This window comes from Scophthalmus maximus, chromosome 14, assembly GCF_022379125.1.
Source record: "Scophthalmus maximus strain ysfricsl-2021 chromosome 14, ASM2237912v1, whole genome shotgun sequence".
NCBI lineage: Eukaryota > Metazoa > Chordata > Actinopteri > Pleuronectiformes > Scophthalmidae > Scophthalmus > Scophthalmus maximus.
Window position 1 is genome coordinate 14,111,771 of NC_061528.1, and position 16,978 is coordinate 14,128,748.

At 43.6% G+C, this 16,978-nt stretch overlaps 1 protein-coding gene across 6 annotated transcripts in view; it reads left to right on the top strand.

Moving 5' to 3' along the window:
- The window catches only part of epha3 (eph receptor A3), a 126,389-nt gene that overhangs the window by 70,978 nt on the left and 38,433 nt on the right, over positions 1-16,978 (top strand). For all 6 annotated transcript variants that reach the window (XM_035603838.2, XM_047337211.1, XM_035603837.2 and 3 more), the window contains 2 exons: positions 12,664-12,819; positions 15,793-16,152. In XM_035603838.2, the coding sequence (XP_035459731.1) occupies positions 12,664-12,819; positions 15,793-16,152 (516 nt within the window). The remainder of the gene's footprint in view (positions 1-12,663; positions 12,820-15,792; positions 16,153-16,978) is intronic.

Here is a 16,978-nt window from a genome sequence, read left to right on the forward strand (position 1 = left end):
CAAGTGACTTCTTAAATATTCAAAAAAGACAAAATTGTGCTTGTTAAGAACAATGAATGATGCTCATTTACAATGAGCACAAATCATTGTTTAAACCCTGGTATGTGTGTGTTATTGTATTTGTGTGTGTGTGTGTGTGTGTGTGTGTGTGTGTGTGTGTGTGAGAGAGACAAACACCGCAGCAGCTGAGGATGAGCAGGGCGCGAAGGAGACAGAGGAGAGTTGGGGAGGACAGGGGGGTAAGGCGAGAGTCTTGAAGTGTACTTGGATCGTGCCAGGATGTCTGGCTCTGTCTGTAGTTCACCTGCGCTGGTCTGTCACTCACACACACACACACACACACACACACACACATTTGCACTTTCACCGGCAGGAAGGGGTGCACACATGCGCACAACGACACACAAAACACACACCTCCAAGGGCACAGCATGTATGTGTGCATTCTCTCCCACACACACACACACACATGCACACACACTGTCATAGCAGCTAAATCACAATATGCTGATTTATAGAGGTTTCTCTCTCTCTCTCTCTCTCTCTCTCTCTCTGTCTCATTCTCTCCTTCTCTGACCCAGTAACCGCTCACCCTGGGTCTCTCTCTCTCCCTCTCCCCCTTTCCTTGTCTGTCTCTGCAGTAACACATGGCGGGACACCCCGTGGTGAGGTGTGTCAGTTGAGGAGTGATTTAGTGCTGCTCTGCCCCAACCACTGCGAAGACACCTGCCCCAGGAATCCTACCGCACACACACACCGAAAACACACACACACACACACACACACACACACACACACACACACACACACACACACTGTGCCGGTAAAGGAGAAAAACAACCCTAATAGTGCAATTTGATGATGTTCTAATCCAACCAATAATAGAAGAGCTGATATCATCAGTCAACATAGGCACAATGAGCATCACACTGTGGCCAAAGAAAAGCCCAGAACATTGAGCACAAGATGGTAACTTATTGGAAGGGATGTGTCTGGCGTGTTGCCGCCAGTAGACTCTGTGTGATGATTATTGTAAACCATGACAATGAATGTCCGGTACGCCTGCTGTGGTGGGGCGCTATTTCAGGTGCTCCTATGGGTCAGGGACAGAAGACCTAGGCGGTCGTTCACGTTGGAGGACTTCCATAGGAGGGGGGTAACTGAATTTTTTTCCATGTGTGGACAGTACAGAGGTGGAATAAAGTTCAAATATGCAGCCGAATAATGTTTCTTCCATGGTAAAACACGTCAACTCTTCCTATCCAGCATATGCGTCTTTCCATGACAATACTGTAAAACACTTATTAGCTGTTGACTCAAAATACAAATTATTATGCACTGAAAAAAAGTTATTCTGAAAGTGTCATCTGGGCTTTTAAATGTGTTCTTCTGATGTAGCTTCCATTTCAGGTTAAGTTTTAATGTTCTTCTTTTTCCTATGTTGTTTATTTGCTCTAACAAAAGAAGGAACGAGGGAACGGGAGGTCAGGAACGTCGCTGGGGAACATAACCAAGCATCAAATTAGACGGGGCTAATTTGTAAATGGAAAGGGGCCGCAACATTGGCATGGAGCTGTGAATGTGATTATTATTTTGTTATGCGAAAACCTTGATCAAATTGCCCCTCATTTTACCCTCCGTGGCATGCAGGGGGAATCCTATTAGCCACCTCGGGCATGGACTACACAGAGGAATTCTCAGACCTTAGCAAATAGATTGTGACCTTCCAGTCTCTGTCAGAGATTCATGGAGTGATGTTCACTTTCAAGGTGAGCGGTAATGAGATACGTGTGAAATATTTGGGCGGGTGTGATTTAATGAGGTAAGGTGGAGTGTTCTATTTTGCATTGTGGTATAATACGGTAGTGGAGCGGTCCAAGGTGGATATTCTCGAGGTGCATTGTGCATTCAGTTGGTTTGACAACTTCCTGGTTGCTGCTGTCCACAGCTCTGTTTCCTATTGAAATTCAAACACTTACAGCGTTTTTTAAAATAAGAAAAGGAATAATATTCCTTTGAAAGACAAGACTGAAAAAAACAGTCTTACGGATCATATCCATGACATATGGAATGTCAGGCTGCAGATCAACATTGGTATGTTTCTGTATGATACCATATATAGTTCGCACAAAATTCAGTATGGAAATTAAAAAAAAAACATGTTGGTCAGAAATGACGCAGAGAAACTGACATGTATTTAAAAATGGAACTCCATCCTGCAATAATCCCTGTGCGACGCTTAATGCGGACGAGAAAAAGAGCCACGGGTTATAAATTTGAACTAAATGTTTCAAGTTCCTTTCCGTATTTAGTTTGCCCTTGCGTCTGTTCTTCAGTCTGTAATGAACAGATCCATGTGGGAGTAACATTGTTGAAAATATGAAAAGCCAGAGTGTCATGTCGTCTGAAGTGAGAGGAGCCTGGGGACTCTTTAGCATATGGCAGCGGCCACATTCTGTGGCTTGTGTGCAGGTGCCTGTCACCATATGCATATCCGTGTGTGTGTCCTTCAGCTGTCCTCAGGTGCTCCAGCAGTGAAAGTGGCCTTCCCTAGTGGGCTTTACTACAAATCTCCACCCAGACGTCGGCAGGCCGATGAGCTTCTCCAACCATATGGACGCTAATTTGTATTCCAGTAAACGCTAGGGGACTTCAATCTGTAGTCATAACACACAAGTCATATTCATAAAAGATAAGATCAGTGAAGTTATTTTAGGAAAGAAACATCATAATAATATTTGTTAACACAAATTTGATAACGGTAATGCCATAGGTTACAACAGTGTTTGTGTGAAATAGTGGGATTATAAAAGTGCCTATCATCAATTTCTTTGTTTAAGTCTTACCGATTGAGGACATTGAGTGAAATGGGTCACCATCGTGTGTGTGTGTGTGTGTGTGTGTGTGTGTGTGTGTGTGTGTGTGTGTGTGTGTGTGTGTGTGTGTGTGTGTGTGTGTGTGTGTGTGTGTGTGTGTGTGTGTGTGTGTGTGTGTGTGTGTGTGTGCGTGCGTGCGTGCGTGCGTGCGTGCGTGCGTGCGTGCGTGCGTGCGTGCGTGCGTGCGTGCGTGCGTGCGTGCGTGCGTGCGTGCGTGCGTGCGTGCGTGCGTGCGTGCGTGCGTGCGTGCGTGCGTGCGTGCGTGCGTGCGTGCGTGCGTGCGTGCGTGCGTGCGTGCGTGCGTGCGTGTGTCCAGCAGCAGCATTGTAGATGACCTATTTTCTCTTAAAGTAGAGAGCGTGTCCTGTCTGGCACTGGTCAATAAAACTGCTCTGGTGTTGCTTGTCTCTGTTGCATGCACACACACACACACACACACACACACATATATGTACTGTACATATATACGATTGGGAACGAAGTAGAACTCGTACGCTCTTTTGCAGTCTTCTCCCATTTTCCTTTTCTCTTCCCCTTTTCCCCCCTCAGTCTTTTCTTACCCTCTTCCTTTAACCCTGTCTTTTCACCCCAGTTTCTCCACCTACCAATCCATATATATCTCATATCCTGATAGCATTATTCAAAGCACTGGTTATGTTTTTAATGTTAGTTTTAACTATAATGATAATACACTAAGTCTACCAATCCAAAAATATGTTGTGACATCCTAAACCATTTCACCGCTAAATTGTATTGGGTGTTTTGTTTTTAATTAGTCAATATTCTCACACAGGGAGTCACTGCAAAGGTTTTTTTTTTTTTAATTTTTTGAGTAAATCACCCAAAACACAGCAAATATACTTATACTGATTTCAATGTAACGAGACGAGGTTATGGGACTTGTAACAGAAAGTAAAAGTACAGTGTTACTTATACATAATGACATTAGCTTTGAATTTTAGCAAAAACACTTGCCAGATGTAATCGGGTCAACGGATGGGAATCTGTCAGAGGTCCATCCCTCAATTTCCACATGTCAACAAACACATGACAGCATGGTTGCCACTGGCTACTATTGTCGCACGTGGGACTGCGGCACAATGGTGCGGCCAGCTGAATCACCATGATGACGACGGGGTGTTTGTGTGAATGTGTGTTTGGTGAACATGGCTGGTCATCGGTGCTATTCGAAACAGGACAATAGTTCTGTAAAGGATGAGTGGAAGCAAATTGGTTTAAAGGTCAGTTAGGATGTGCTCTGTGTGTGTGTGTCTCCGTCTCCGGGGATCGCATCAGTGGAATGTGTGTGTGCCTGTCTGTGTTTGGACAAGTGAGAGGGCATGAAGAGGTCAGCGTCATCTTCAAACACAACACAATGCCCGCATAAACACACAGATTTACACAAATACTAATGTGACGGCTTTGTGAAAATGCACACAGTGCCAGTGGTGCTGTGTGTGATGGGTGAAGACAAAAATATGTATTGTTGGTGTGTGTGGCGGGGGGGGTTCAGAGATAAAGACAGACGCACACAGAGACAGAGAGAGAAATAAAGAACTCATCATATTACCATAAATGCTCTCATCCCTTTTCACTGTGATTCCCTGTTATCTCTCCTTCTGCCCGTCTCTCTCCGTTTTTCTCCCCCTGCTCTTGACGAATCCCCGACTCTCTTTTTCTCTTATCCATATTGCATATCCATATTCTATTGCACGCACACACACACACACGCACACACACACGCAGTTTAGAGTTACAAAGTGATCTGTATGTAACTTGGACAGATATGTAATAAGGACAGATGAATCCGGAATTTGTTACGGTATGTGTGTGCGCTTAGTGTGTTTGTGTGTGTGTGGGGGGGGGGGTTTGTGAGTGTCTTTGTGCTTCATGCTGGTTGTCCCGGATTTTCTTACTGACCTGGCTAATCTTTGGAGTGTGGAGGTTGAAGGAAACCATTATTGCATCCTTGATGGATCCAGCAGGGAGTTGATCCATGCCTCTGCATGTGCTGGGTTTGTACAGTACTTTCCCTGTTTTGCCCCAGTTTATTGTCCTTCATGTTACAGCACACACACACACTATTGTTACTGCGATTGCTCTCCAATGCTCCATATATTTATACCAAATAAAGGGCCTCATGTGCAGTGAAATTCATGCAGAAGACAGGACATGACAATAATTCCTCTGTGGAAATCAGTGTTTTGTTTTACAGTCACATCAACTCTCTATTTAAGATTCAAGATACTAAACGCAACTCCACATTTTTCGGATGTATTCTCACATGGGCTCACTCAGACATAGTCTGGAAATATAAGCAGGGGGCTGGGAGGAAAAAGTCACGGAAAATGAACGTTTGTGAATATTTGCGTTTTCACCCACAGCCCCCAACATGTGTGTACTTCAGTGCGTGTCGGAGAGCAGCTTCAGCCATGTACATGACCCTCGATAAATGATCTCCACCACACCACACAGCAGCTCAGCAAATCAATGCATGCCGGGCATCTGACGTGTTGATTCTGGCAATTTCTCCTTGAACTGCCGGTGACTTTTGTGAACATGAAAGAGAGAAGGATTAAAACAAAGGGGAGAATTAAATCTCTTGTTGTTTTAACCGTCAAGGCGAGACTGAAGGCCAATATTTGCAAGTGTTACAATCTAATTTGGTGCAGTTGGCACACTAACTGCCTGCTTGATTACATGACATTATCACTAACGGGATATTAAGCTTAATTTTGATCAGAAGGTGAATAAGCTTGTTTCACAACCAAATATCTCACTGACTTAATACTTGCTGAAGAACAAGCAGAGGTTTTTTTTCCCCCCAGTCTGCATGTTTCTGGTTAAAATCTTCTTTACTTTATTATATATATATGTATTATACATCTTCATCACCTTGTGCCTCTTCCTCCTTGTCCTTGTCCTCTCTTTCACTTGACCCCGTCCTCCCCCTTTACCTCCCTTTATCTCCCTCAGCTTCCTTTCGCCCTCCTCTTATCCTGCTCATCAGGCTGCTTTATTATGCAAATCAGCGCTGGATCAAATCACTTAATTAGGCTTTACTGAGCCAGTTTGTGCCTTCACACACACACACACACACACACACACACACACACACACACACACACACACACACACACACACACACACACACACACACACACACAGTCACTTTTCTGTCAAGCAGACAGAAACTACTGGTGGCTATGTGGTTCAATTCCTAGTATTCAGGTCTCACACACACACACACACACACACACACACTCACAAACACACACACACACACACACACACACACACACACACACACACACATGCACAGACACATACAAACGCACTCTCTCTCTCTCTCTCACACACACACACACACACCATATATCGTGTGTTAACCAACAGTTTGAGCTTGAATAGCATGGGGTCTCTCCTGGCCATTAGCCTGCAGTAAGCATCACAAACTCCACTCTGGCCCTCCATTGCTCTGCTTATGAAGCCAAGCGCTACATATGGATTCTGGAAATGCAGCTCATGAGGTCTCGTTGGTGATTAAACTGAACTCCGGGGTCAGAAATTGATCTAGTGGTCTATTTTTTCGTTGTTCAATGGAAGCTAGATCAGCACAGTTGTAATGTGTCACAGTAAAAGTTACTTTGGTGGTTCGTTTGAGATTGGAACCCCCCCCCCCCAACAAAAGCAAAAAACAACGAGCCAAAAGCGAAACATCTGGAATCATAGAATCGGTAATGACGTAATTGTTAGAGTTTTAGCCATGACATTATGTAGATTTAGATTTCTTGGATGATCGTGAAAAATGAAACTATTATATTTCCAGAACAGCAGGGAAGAAATGTAATAGAGCAATCCCGATTTCAAATGTTTCGGTGATGAGCTCATTCTGTGAAACAGTGCAAAGATCTCACTGAGATAACCGCCCCATGCTCCTTTATCATTTAACGTCGATATAGAGAATGTGCCCATTCCACCTTACTCCAGCTAGAAGTGATGCATTTCATTTAATACGGAAAACACACATCTCCAACAAACCAACACTAAATAGTGCTGCGTTTGCTGGTATTTCCCCTCCTGCAACAACAATTTAAATTCATCGGCAATAACCTGAGGAGCTCCGGGCCCATTACAGGTCTTTGTTATATTCTGATTAGCTCCGGCAGCTCGCATCACATTCGCCTGAGCTGGATTACTTTAAAGGTTTAGTTTGGACAGTCAACGTGTCACCCAGTTGATGGAGGCTCAGGGGGCTCACTGATGTACACACTGGCAGGCACTGGTTTGCTGACACGTGCACAGATTCCCGCGTGTTCCTGATTTGATTACCGTGGCAAATTACGGAATAATTGAACATAAGAGAGATGGAATGCGTTGCAATTTGCCCCGGGACACAACCTATCAATTCTGATGATTGCTTTCATTTACATTTCTGACAAAAATGAGTTCATTTTATCGGGTTAAGACATATTAGCTTTAACAAATTGTGTAATGTAATACTGCATAATGAATGTCACTTTGTGTGTAAGAGTGAGAGTCTTCACTGTCTCAATGTGTCTCTCTCCATGACATGTGTGCTGGTGATTGACAAAGGTTAATTCTCAGAAGGTTAGACAATTATTCTTTTGTACTGTAGCTGCTATTTTGTGTCAAATTAAGTGTAAAATTCAGTTTGAAATATGTCAGTATTCACCACATGAACTGTGGAATGCAATAAGATCATTGTAACTGCATTGTTGCAAATGTAACTATTGATTTTTTTGAAAATATTTCATCATTAGTCGACTATGTGGCTGCAACATATTTAAACACCAGCTTGTTTACTGGACTGTAGAAACTTCCCACCAAAGTGTACCGTGGTTTTCGTAAAAGACTTTGACCTTTTTCAGATTTCTGTAACTTGTTACTGGTTGGCCCGAAGGGGATTTCATAGCAGGGGGCGAGATGTTTACTGCTGCCATGTTTCCAGTAACATTACAAGTGGCTCCGGATAAGACCGCCAGCCAAATGCCTGAGCTGTCAAAGTAAATAACTTTTCCATTTCAAAGAGAGCTATTCCAATTAAAGGAAGGAGGATGGAGCAACAGAAAGGGACGGGAAAGCCACAGAAAAGAAACTGGAAGAGGAAGGGAGGGATGAAGGGGAGGCAGAGACGGAGGGGGATGGAGAGAGGGAGTGAAAGTCATTGCAATCTTGTCAGATTTCAAAAGAAAAGAGGCGGAGGTGGCTTGGAAACAGGAAATCAATTGTTTGGTCGTTTTGATCCGGCTCTGTTAGTAGCAAGAATGAACCTTGAATGTGTGTGTGTGTGTGTGTGTGTGTGTGTGTGTGTGTGTGTGTGTGTGTGTGTGTGTGTGTGTGTGTGTGTGTGTGTGTGTGTGTGTGTGTGTGTGTGTGTGTGTGTGTGTGTGTGTGTGTCTGGGTGTGTGTGTGTGTGTGTGTGTGTGTGTGTGTGTGTGTGTTTGTGTGTGCTTGTGTGTGCGTGCATGTGTCCGTGCGTGTGTATATGTGTGTGTTTATGTGACTAAGAGAGAGAGCCTTGGCACAAAGATAGAGGTCAAGGGCAGAGGTACTTTCCCACTTCCCCTATATGTGACACCAATCGATTTACAAGTTACAAGTCAGGTCAGGGTACAAGTCATGTGAGAAGTAAAGATGCTGATTTGTTGTTTTTTTATTTTTTTTCTTCTTTTTAAAATGTATCTATGCTATGAACACAAATAATGGGATTGTTATGGATTTGTGATTCTAAATTCCCTGTTGACATTCCTTCACACCCCACATATATACTCAAAGAACTTAAATTATTTGTGTGTAACTATCCTGTCACGATGGATTCTAGATTCAACAAACAAAAGAAGAAAGGAAACTCATGACATTTTCAAATATATTTGCTTTAGAAACACTCATCTGGACAATACATTTTCCTAGTTGTCTACAAATTCCTTGAAACTGACTCCATGATAACAAAATCTGGCCTCACTAAGGGGTCAGGTCCACTAATATGTTCTAAAAAGAGGGGCTGCATGTGACCAACACACCATCCAGCAGCCATGTTAATTATTGATGAGGGTTTCCTATGACCGAGACTATTGATTGAGCAAATTGCAGCCCCAGTTATTTTACAACCACCATATCATGTGGCGGCTGCAGCTGCATATGTGAACATGTGTGTGTGTAAACGTTAGTGTGTAGTGCTCTTTACATGTGAATGAAGAGATTGTGTTACAGCCATCATTATGTAGAGAGGAGCGAGATATTCTGTTGTGTGTGTGTGTGTGTGTGTGTGTGTGTGTGTGTGTGTGTGTGTGTGTGTGTGTGTGTGTGTGTGTGTGTGTGTGTGTGTGTGTGTGTGTGTGTGTGTGTGTGTGTGTGTGTGTGTGTGTGTGTGCAATCGAATCCTGGTGGCTGGCTGCAGCATAGGTCATAAACACCGCCTCCCCGATGTTAGCAGATAGGACGGGGCCAATCTAAAAAGTCCACGCCAAATAAAGTTTCTGAGTCCTTTGCGATTGGTCGCATGTGTATCCGCGGGACTTTGATACTGATGCTCCTACGGTGGATGCCAGTCGTCCATCTTTATTTGCAGTCTGTGATCACAGAGGACAACTCACAGTGGTTATTCATGTGGTTGCCTTCATTTCGTTCTCTTCAGCAAACATTTCATTTTCTCCGCATTTGTCGAGGCTGTGATGCTCTTGTGAAAGTGTTTAAATCGACACACGGACGCACACGCACGCACACACACACGACAATTAATTCATCACACATACCCTGTCATCTCAAGAGGTGCTGCGTTTCCTCACCTGGTGAACACATACACACCTACATGCTCCTACTACAGCCTGTACTATCTGTGCTCGTGCCCCCTGCACGCACTGCTGCTGAACGTCAGTGTTACACATCCCGGTTCTCCTCTAGATGAGAAGTTAACCTCCTGCGAGCCAAATCTGATTTTACCATCAGCCTCTGTAAGAGCTGCTTTTCATCCTGGCAAACACACAGAGGAGAAAAGGGCGGGGGGGGGGGGGGGGGGGGGCGCGCGCTTTATTATCCATTTCCAGCTGTTAGAAAAATATTTTTTAGGGCTGTGGTCATGAAAATACAACATATCACTAACTTGTCATTTGAAAAGCTCTTACCATAAGTGCAGCTTTGGTTATTAATTTTTTTTACATAGAAAGTTTATGAGATCCACTCTGAGCCTAATAAGTTTCACGGCTGCGTTATGCACCGAGGAGTCCCTGTGTATTTTTAACTTTCGAGTCTGTTTTCTATCTCACATTTATGGAGTGTGGACTTGCGATCATTCATCCAAATGTAGTAAAAGGTTTAGTTCATCCAGCAGGTGCAGAGAGTCGTGCTTCAAGGATACGCCTGCTGATATTCTCTCGTTTTTTCTCAAAAGACAAATTGTCAAACTCATTCCCGGATGCCATTGACCTCGATCGGTGTCCAAAAACTACGATGTTGCTAGACATCAACATGCGCAGTGTAGTCAAGTGTTAGTCAATCACGCAAACTCCTGATACCACAAACACGCAGCAGTGCAGCAAATGGGTTTCAATCTGCGTCTGAAGACGGTGCCCATTCCCCACTTCCTCCTGTGAGAAGAACGTTTGCTAAAAACAGCAACGCCCAGCTGTGAAAGGGAATTATTTAGCTTTCTTTCAAAATGAAAATACATACTGTAGGCTATTTGTGACCCACTTACAGTATGACTTCAATGGGAACCAGGGGGCTTGGGGCTGAGTGCCACCGGCAGATTCAGGAGGTCCAGACTTATAAAGCCTAAAGCTTGAAATGAATTGTCCTGATACCAGTGTTGATCAATGTATTTCTAACAAAACAAGAAGAAAAAAACAACATCTGGACATGAGACCAGAAATATTCTTCCCCACAAACACTGTGAAGACACTGTACATATCTCCATAATTGATTAGTTTCTAATCTTCAATGAGAGCGATGCCATGGCACTAAGTGCATACGGTAGCTAAAGGGAAACAGATCCAGTTGGACTGGAGCCCAGTGGTTTAACAACTACCCAACGCATAAAGTGACCGCGTCTTTGTTTGGTGTTATCAAGAAGTGAACTGGGCTCCGTCAAAGTTACACGGAGGGATCAGATGCCTCTGCTATGACATCAATATATTCGAACGTTTGTCTCTTTGGCCGCACTTCTGTTTCATGCTTCTGATGCATTTCTGCTGACCCAGCCATTATCTTCCCTGCTCCTTTTCACCTGATTGGCTGGAGGCGCCGCCTGTCGGCTCTAATTTCCTGGCGTGTCCTCCAATCGGGGTGGTCCTGCTTTGTGCGTGTGTCAGCAAGTGTTGCCGTTGTCATTCCATCAGTGCAATCATACGGGGGGCAGTTTAAACCCGCTTCACTTTGTATTACTCTCACAATTGCACACACACACACACACACACATGCACACTGTAGAAGGGGAAGTAGTGGAGTATTTAGTGCAGCGTGGGGACCTTGGTGTGCCAGTGTCAGTGATGGATAGGGCAGTAGTATCAGCAGTGTTGGCTCTCGCAGAAGTGTGTTGTCCACCACTGGGATCTGTCAGAGCTGTTCTGCTGAGCCCACACATTCTGCTCGCTATTGCTGCTAGCCTTTTTTTTCCTTCTTAATCTAGTGTGTGTGTGTGTGTGTGTGTGTGTGTGTGTGTGTGTGTGTGTGTGTGTGTGTGTGTGTGTGCGTGCAAGATAGATAGATGGATAGATCGAGACAGCCTGTTTCTATGAGCATGCATGCAACAGTGTCAGAATCCTATAAGGTTCCATGTTCGCATTTTAATAAAAATAAGGTCCTATTTACAGTAATACATTATATTACATTTTAGTCGAGTTGTTAATTACAAGCTGCATAATTAATTAACTGCATGTAATTTGAAGAGAAATGCCAAGATTTACTGAATGTAGAATTCCTGTTATATTTGTTATAAAATACTGGCGGACTAGTGTTTTAGGCTGATGCTTATTCCTACTTTCTATGGTTATTAAAACAGACTTCATTATTAGAGAGGATGGTTATCAAGAGCAGAACAGATGCCACGGGTTTCAACCTGCGATAGAGAAATGAGGAGTTGCAACTAAATGAAAAAGAGAAATGAGAGGGGAGAAAAAGAATAGAGAAAGTTGTTTTTTTTCCTCCCCTTTTCCCTTCCCCTTCATCTTCCTTCTCACACAGACAAACAAACACGCTCACACTTACATATACGCTATACTTCACATCGGTGGAGTGTCACCCTGCTTGCGCTGATTGCAACAGATTTGTGGTGAGTAGGAGTTAAAAGAGCTGCTGAGTGCAGATTTAATTCCACCGATATTTAAAGAGAACAGCCCTTTTATCTGAGGGGACAATTTGCATTATTCATGTTGTGCCTTTTGAGAGAGAGAGAGAGAGAGAGAGAGAGAGAGAGAGAGAGAGAGAGAGAGAGAGAGAGAGAGAGAGAGAGAGAGAGAGAGAGAGAGAGAGAGAGAGAGAGAGAGAGAGATTTCATTGTTGTCATTATTGTTTTGTTTTTCTTTTTTTACCAGCAGCCAATGGATTCTCGTTGCACGGACAGCAGATTAACATTCAGTCGTCTTCTTTCTTTCTGACTTGTTCGTGTTGTGTGTGTTTATGTGTGCGAGTGATAAAATACCACCTCTATTTCTTTCCTTTCTTCCTCCCATTGTCGTTGCTGTGGAGAAAAAATGCATCTGTTAGATAGTTGTCGATGTGCCGGTTCAGCACGTCGCTCATGCATCTGCCTGTGTTCCTTTGTCTCCAGTGTGCAGGGCAGGCTTCTACAAGTCTGCGCTCGGGAACACGGAGTGTTCCAAGTGTCCGCCTCACAGCCTCTCCCACCATGAGGGGTCCTTGCACTGTGCCTGCGAGAAGAACTACTTCCGTGCCGACGGAGACCCCGCCTCCATGGCCTGTACCCGTAAGTGTGTGTGTGTGTGTGTGTGTGTGTGTGTGTGTGTGTGTGTGTGTGTGTGTGTGTGTGTGCGATTAGCTCAACACATTTGGGTTACATGTTCTCACCTGATCATGTTATCTTTCTGTCTGGTATCTGACCAGAGAAACCTTCCACTGGGTTTCGGGAGGGTTTTCCTCATAAGCCCATAAAACATGCACTGAAACCTGTCTTAACCTCTCATTGAAGAGTTGCTCATCCCCTCGTACTCTAAAAACTTTCAGATGTTTTGTTTATTTTTTTTTACTCTCCATCCTTTTTGGCGAATCCTGTTTGTCCTTATGAAACACAACCTTGAAGCTGTTTGACAGTAAGATAAAGATATTGTCGTCAATTCAATCCATTCAATCTTTAGATATGTATCTAAAAGTATCAGCTTTGATTCCAACTAACATTGTATCATCCTATTTTGCAGGATCTCATTTACAGTTGAATTCAATATACAAAACACAATTGAAGGTTGTTGTTGTGGTGTGCAATTTCCCAAGTCACCAGTAAAACTTGATAAAAGACAGGGCGGGGTTCACACTCCTTATTTGTTCAAAGGTCACTGAAGCTGCGGCAGCCCGGGAACTGTTTATCACTTGTTCTACTCCCTGCACGACATTCTTTTGTCTCCCTCTGATGCAAATGGATTGCAGATGCAGTTGTCTCCTGCAATCCTTCCAAGATGCATTCCCCAAAAAACTATAAATCACTACATTCCCTGATGTCAGATTATGGATACATCCGTTACTAAAGGGGCTAGGGAGACAGTGTGTGGAGAACAGTAGAAAATACAAATCGACGCCCACAGCCATCGACAGAATCCTAATTAGAAAGACAGTCATGGCAGGTCCCTGTCGTGATTATCTCAAAACCATCTTGTCAGCGAGGCAAATTTCCCCTCACCGGGACAGATTGAGCGACGCGAGTGCTGCAAATGAATAGATAAGTTGTTGGAAGATAATGATCGTGATTATCTCAGAAGAGGGATTTTACTGTTAGCAGTTTGACAGAGGTTGTTTGGAGTTGTTCTCCAAAGTTGTTCTGGGTGTTTGAAAATGTTGGCAGAAAAATCCATAAGGCCGGGAAAATGAGAATACTACATTCGGAGAAAAGGGGAAATTTCATATCCACGAGGTATTTCCTGCAGCCTGCATCATGAGGCGTTTCTGTAACAGCTGTCTCAACAGTGGATGGAGTCTAGTTTGTCCGCTCCAAAGTATTCAGTTCCAGCAATTAAAACGGCATTAATGCATTCCCCTGATTCCCGCAGCAACGCCTCCAAATGAACGCGGAACATTCACAGAATGTGACGGTCCGCCCCGCTGCTCGCCACCATTGCTGTGCCCTCGGTGAAAGATTTGAATTTTGAAATTGAAATGCCGGCTGACTTCTGTGATGAGCAGCAGGCCCGTTAATCTCACACTCTAATCTCAATGTCAATGTGTTATTTTGACATTTAGAATTGGTTTTGCGATTGCCTACTTGTGCACATGTGCATGCCGCTGCTGCGCAGGTAATATCTGATGTGGATTACAGGACCCGAACTTTGATGTGATCAGTGGAGTTATGGATCTATGGGCGAGCCAGAGGACTGTCAGAGTGAGATTACTGTAGAAGAAACTGTTAACAATTCACAGATCGGGCCGGACATATACATTTTTTGCAGTACATAAGCGAAGCCACTGATTTTTCTACAGAGAGTTTTCTCTGTGTCCGCCTACCAAAGGAAGGAAAATGAGTCATGAGTATTGATTGAAAACACTGATCGTGATCTTAACCATCTCTTTGATGTAGCTGGAATGGGCGATCTCGAGTAAATGGTTAAGAAAGATGTTATGATTACTAGGTGTGCTTCACATCAAATACTTGCTCTTAGATGAATCTTATTGACAGTAAAAGGATGTCAGATTCTGATCCTTCTGATGTGACCGAGAGAAAATATGCAATCAATTAGGGCAGTTGCATACGGTCGTGAGATTGCTTTTGATTAAACCATTTCCCCTCATGTGTCACAATATCTTAGATCCTCATTCACGTAAGAATGCAATGGATTATGTAAAATGTCCTTCATTTTGACAATTTGCTTATTGAATAGTATCGTTAACCGAGCATGGTTATCCCTCTTCTTTACTGCTGTCTGTATCCTATTGTTTCACCTTTTTTGTAGATCTGGAATTTATCTGTTACTTACAGGTTGTATAGACGTATACTTCCCCAGTATACCTCAGTTATGGATTTCTTCCAACATTAAACATTTCTGGAGAAGTCTTTAAGTAAGATTAGGGAAAATTGAGGCGTCTCCTGATCTTTGGAGTATTTTTCTTTTGGTTTCTCTCCTGCACAAACAGTCAAAGAGCGTTATGCTGATTACACTGTGCATAGTTTGGGAATGAAGTAAATTATTGACATGTCAAACAAACCAAACAAAGCACTTTATCTCAGTAAGCCCACTTCACTCTCTTTCCCTCCTACTCCTGTTCAAGTTCTCAGCAGAGTTATTTGGCAGTTTTGTTTTGTCCTCTTTGTAATTACAGTCGTAGCTTTGATATAAAAATCTGGAAATATTCAGAGGGATCTGTTTGTAATTTTTACTTTTATATGTTGGTCTGACTTTGACAGTCTTTTTTTCTGTTCTGGAAGAAGCTGTCAAGCGCTTCCAAAAAGAGAGAGAGAGAGGGAGAGAAAAACATATTCTGTAATACTGTACATGCACACACTCATTTTAACTCAACCCTGATATTACCATAATTAAACCAGAATGACAGGGGTTGTGTGTACATTGTGCAGAACCTTGTTGTTTTTCAATGCAAATCTCCAAGTAAGTACCCGACTTTTGTACGTTCAATGAACTGTTACCTCCTTTTTCTCTTTCTAACCCTCCCAACCAATGCCCCTCCTTGTCCTATACTGTAAATGACCTCACCACATCTTCCTCTCCTCTCCGTCTATCAGGTCCTCCTTCAGCTCCTCGAAACGTGATCTCCTCCATCAACGAGACCTCAGTTATCCTGGACTGGAGCTGGCCAGAGGACACCGGCGGCCGCAGGGACCTCACCTTCACAGTTCTCTGCAAACGCTGCCGTGGCGTCGCTGCCAACGGCAGCAACGGCGGAACCCAGCGCTGTGAGCCGTGTCGGAGCAATGTCCGCTTTCTGCCGAGAGCCGCGGGCCTCCACAACACCACGGTGACGGTGGGCGACCTGCTAGCTCACACCAACTACACATTTGAGATTGAGGCGCTCAACGGCGTGTCGCCGATGGCCCCCAAGATGAGGCAGTACGCCGCCGTCATGATCACCACCAACCAAGCTGGTAAGACATCACGGCAGATAGGTACATGGATGAAGGCATGCAATAAGATAAACATGCAGGCATACTGTAAAGCGGTATTTTGAAACCACATATTGTCAAATCCCTGTTTTATTCCTTGAAAAAGAATTACAAAAGTAAATTTTACCAGTTAAATTTAATTGACCTGTATACTCTTTGTATTTTTCTGTGGCACATAGTTGAGAAGTTGAGAACCACTTCAGGGTATCTAGAAAGTCTGGATAAAAAAAAAAAATACCTGGATGGTAATAAGCATACCACAGTATGTATGATACGCATTGGATAGAGTGTTCACTTCGGACCGGTCTTGCAAGCCCAGCTGTGTTTGACGTTCCACACTATGACTTTGATGACCAAGACTATTAAGAGACACAAATGAAGGCGTGACCTTATTTGAACCTATAGGAAATCGAAATCAGAAAACAGATGAAATGGATTGCAGATCCTGCTTGGCTTATTACGGCTTGGCAGTTGTCTTAGGAAAGACGTCATTTCATTTTCAGTCGGGTAGATAGAAAAGGACTGTTGTTGCTTCCTACATGTCTTTTCATATCTGCTTTTCCTGGTTTCATTAGTAATAGTTTCAGGAGCTTTCAAGACATGAAAAGACTTCATGTCATCGTGTCGGGGGAACCAATCCCCTGAATTCATTGACTGGAGCCCAAGGGTCCAGACACTAAAGGAATAAGTGTACGTCACTCATGCATGAGTAAAGGGTTTTCCTTTCTCCCTCCAAATATAATTTTCAAATAATATGCTGGCCTTAAATGTATGTGCTCCAAACACATGCACCCCAACCATCAGGCCA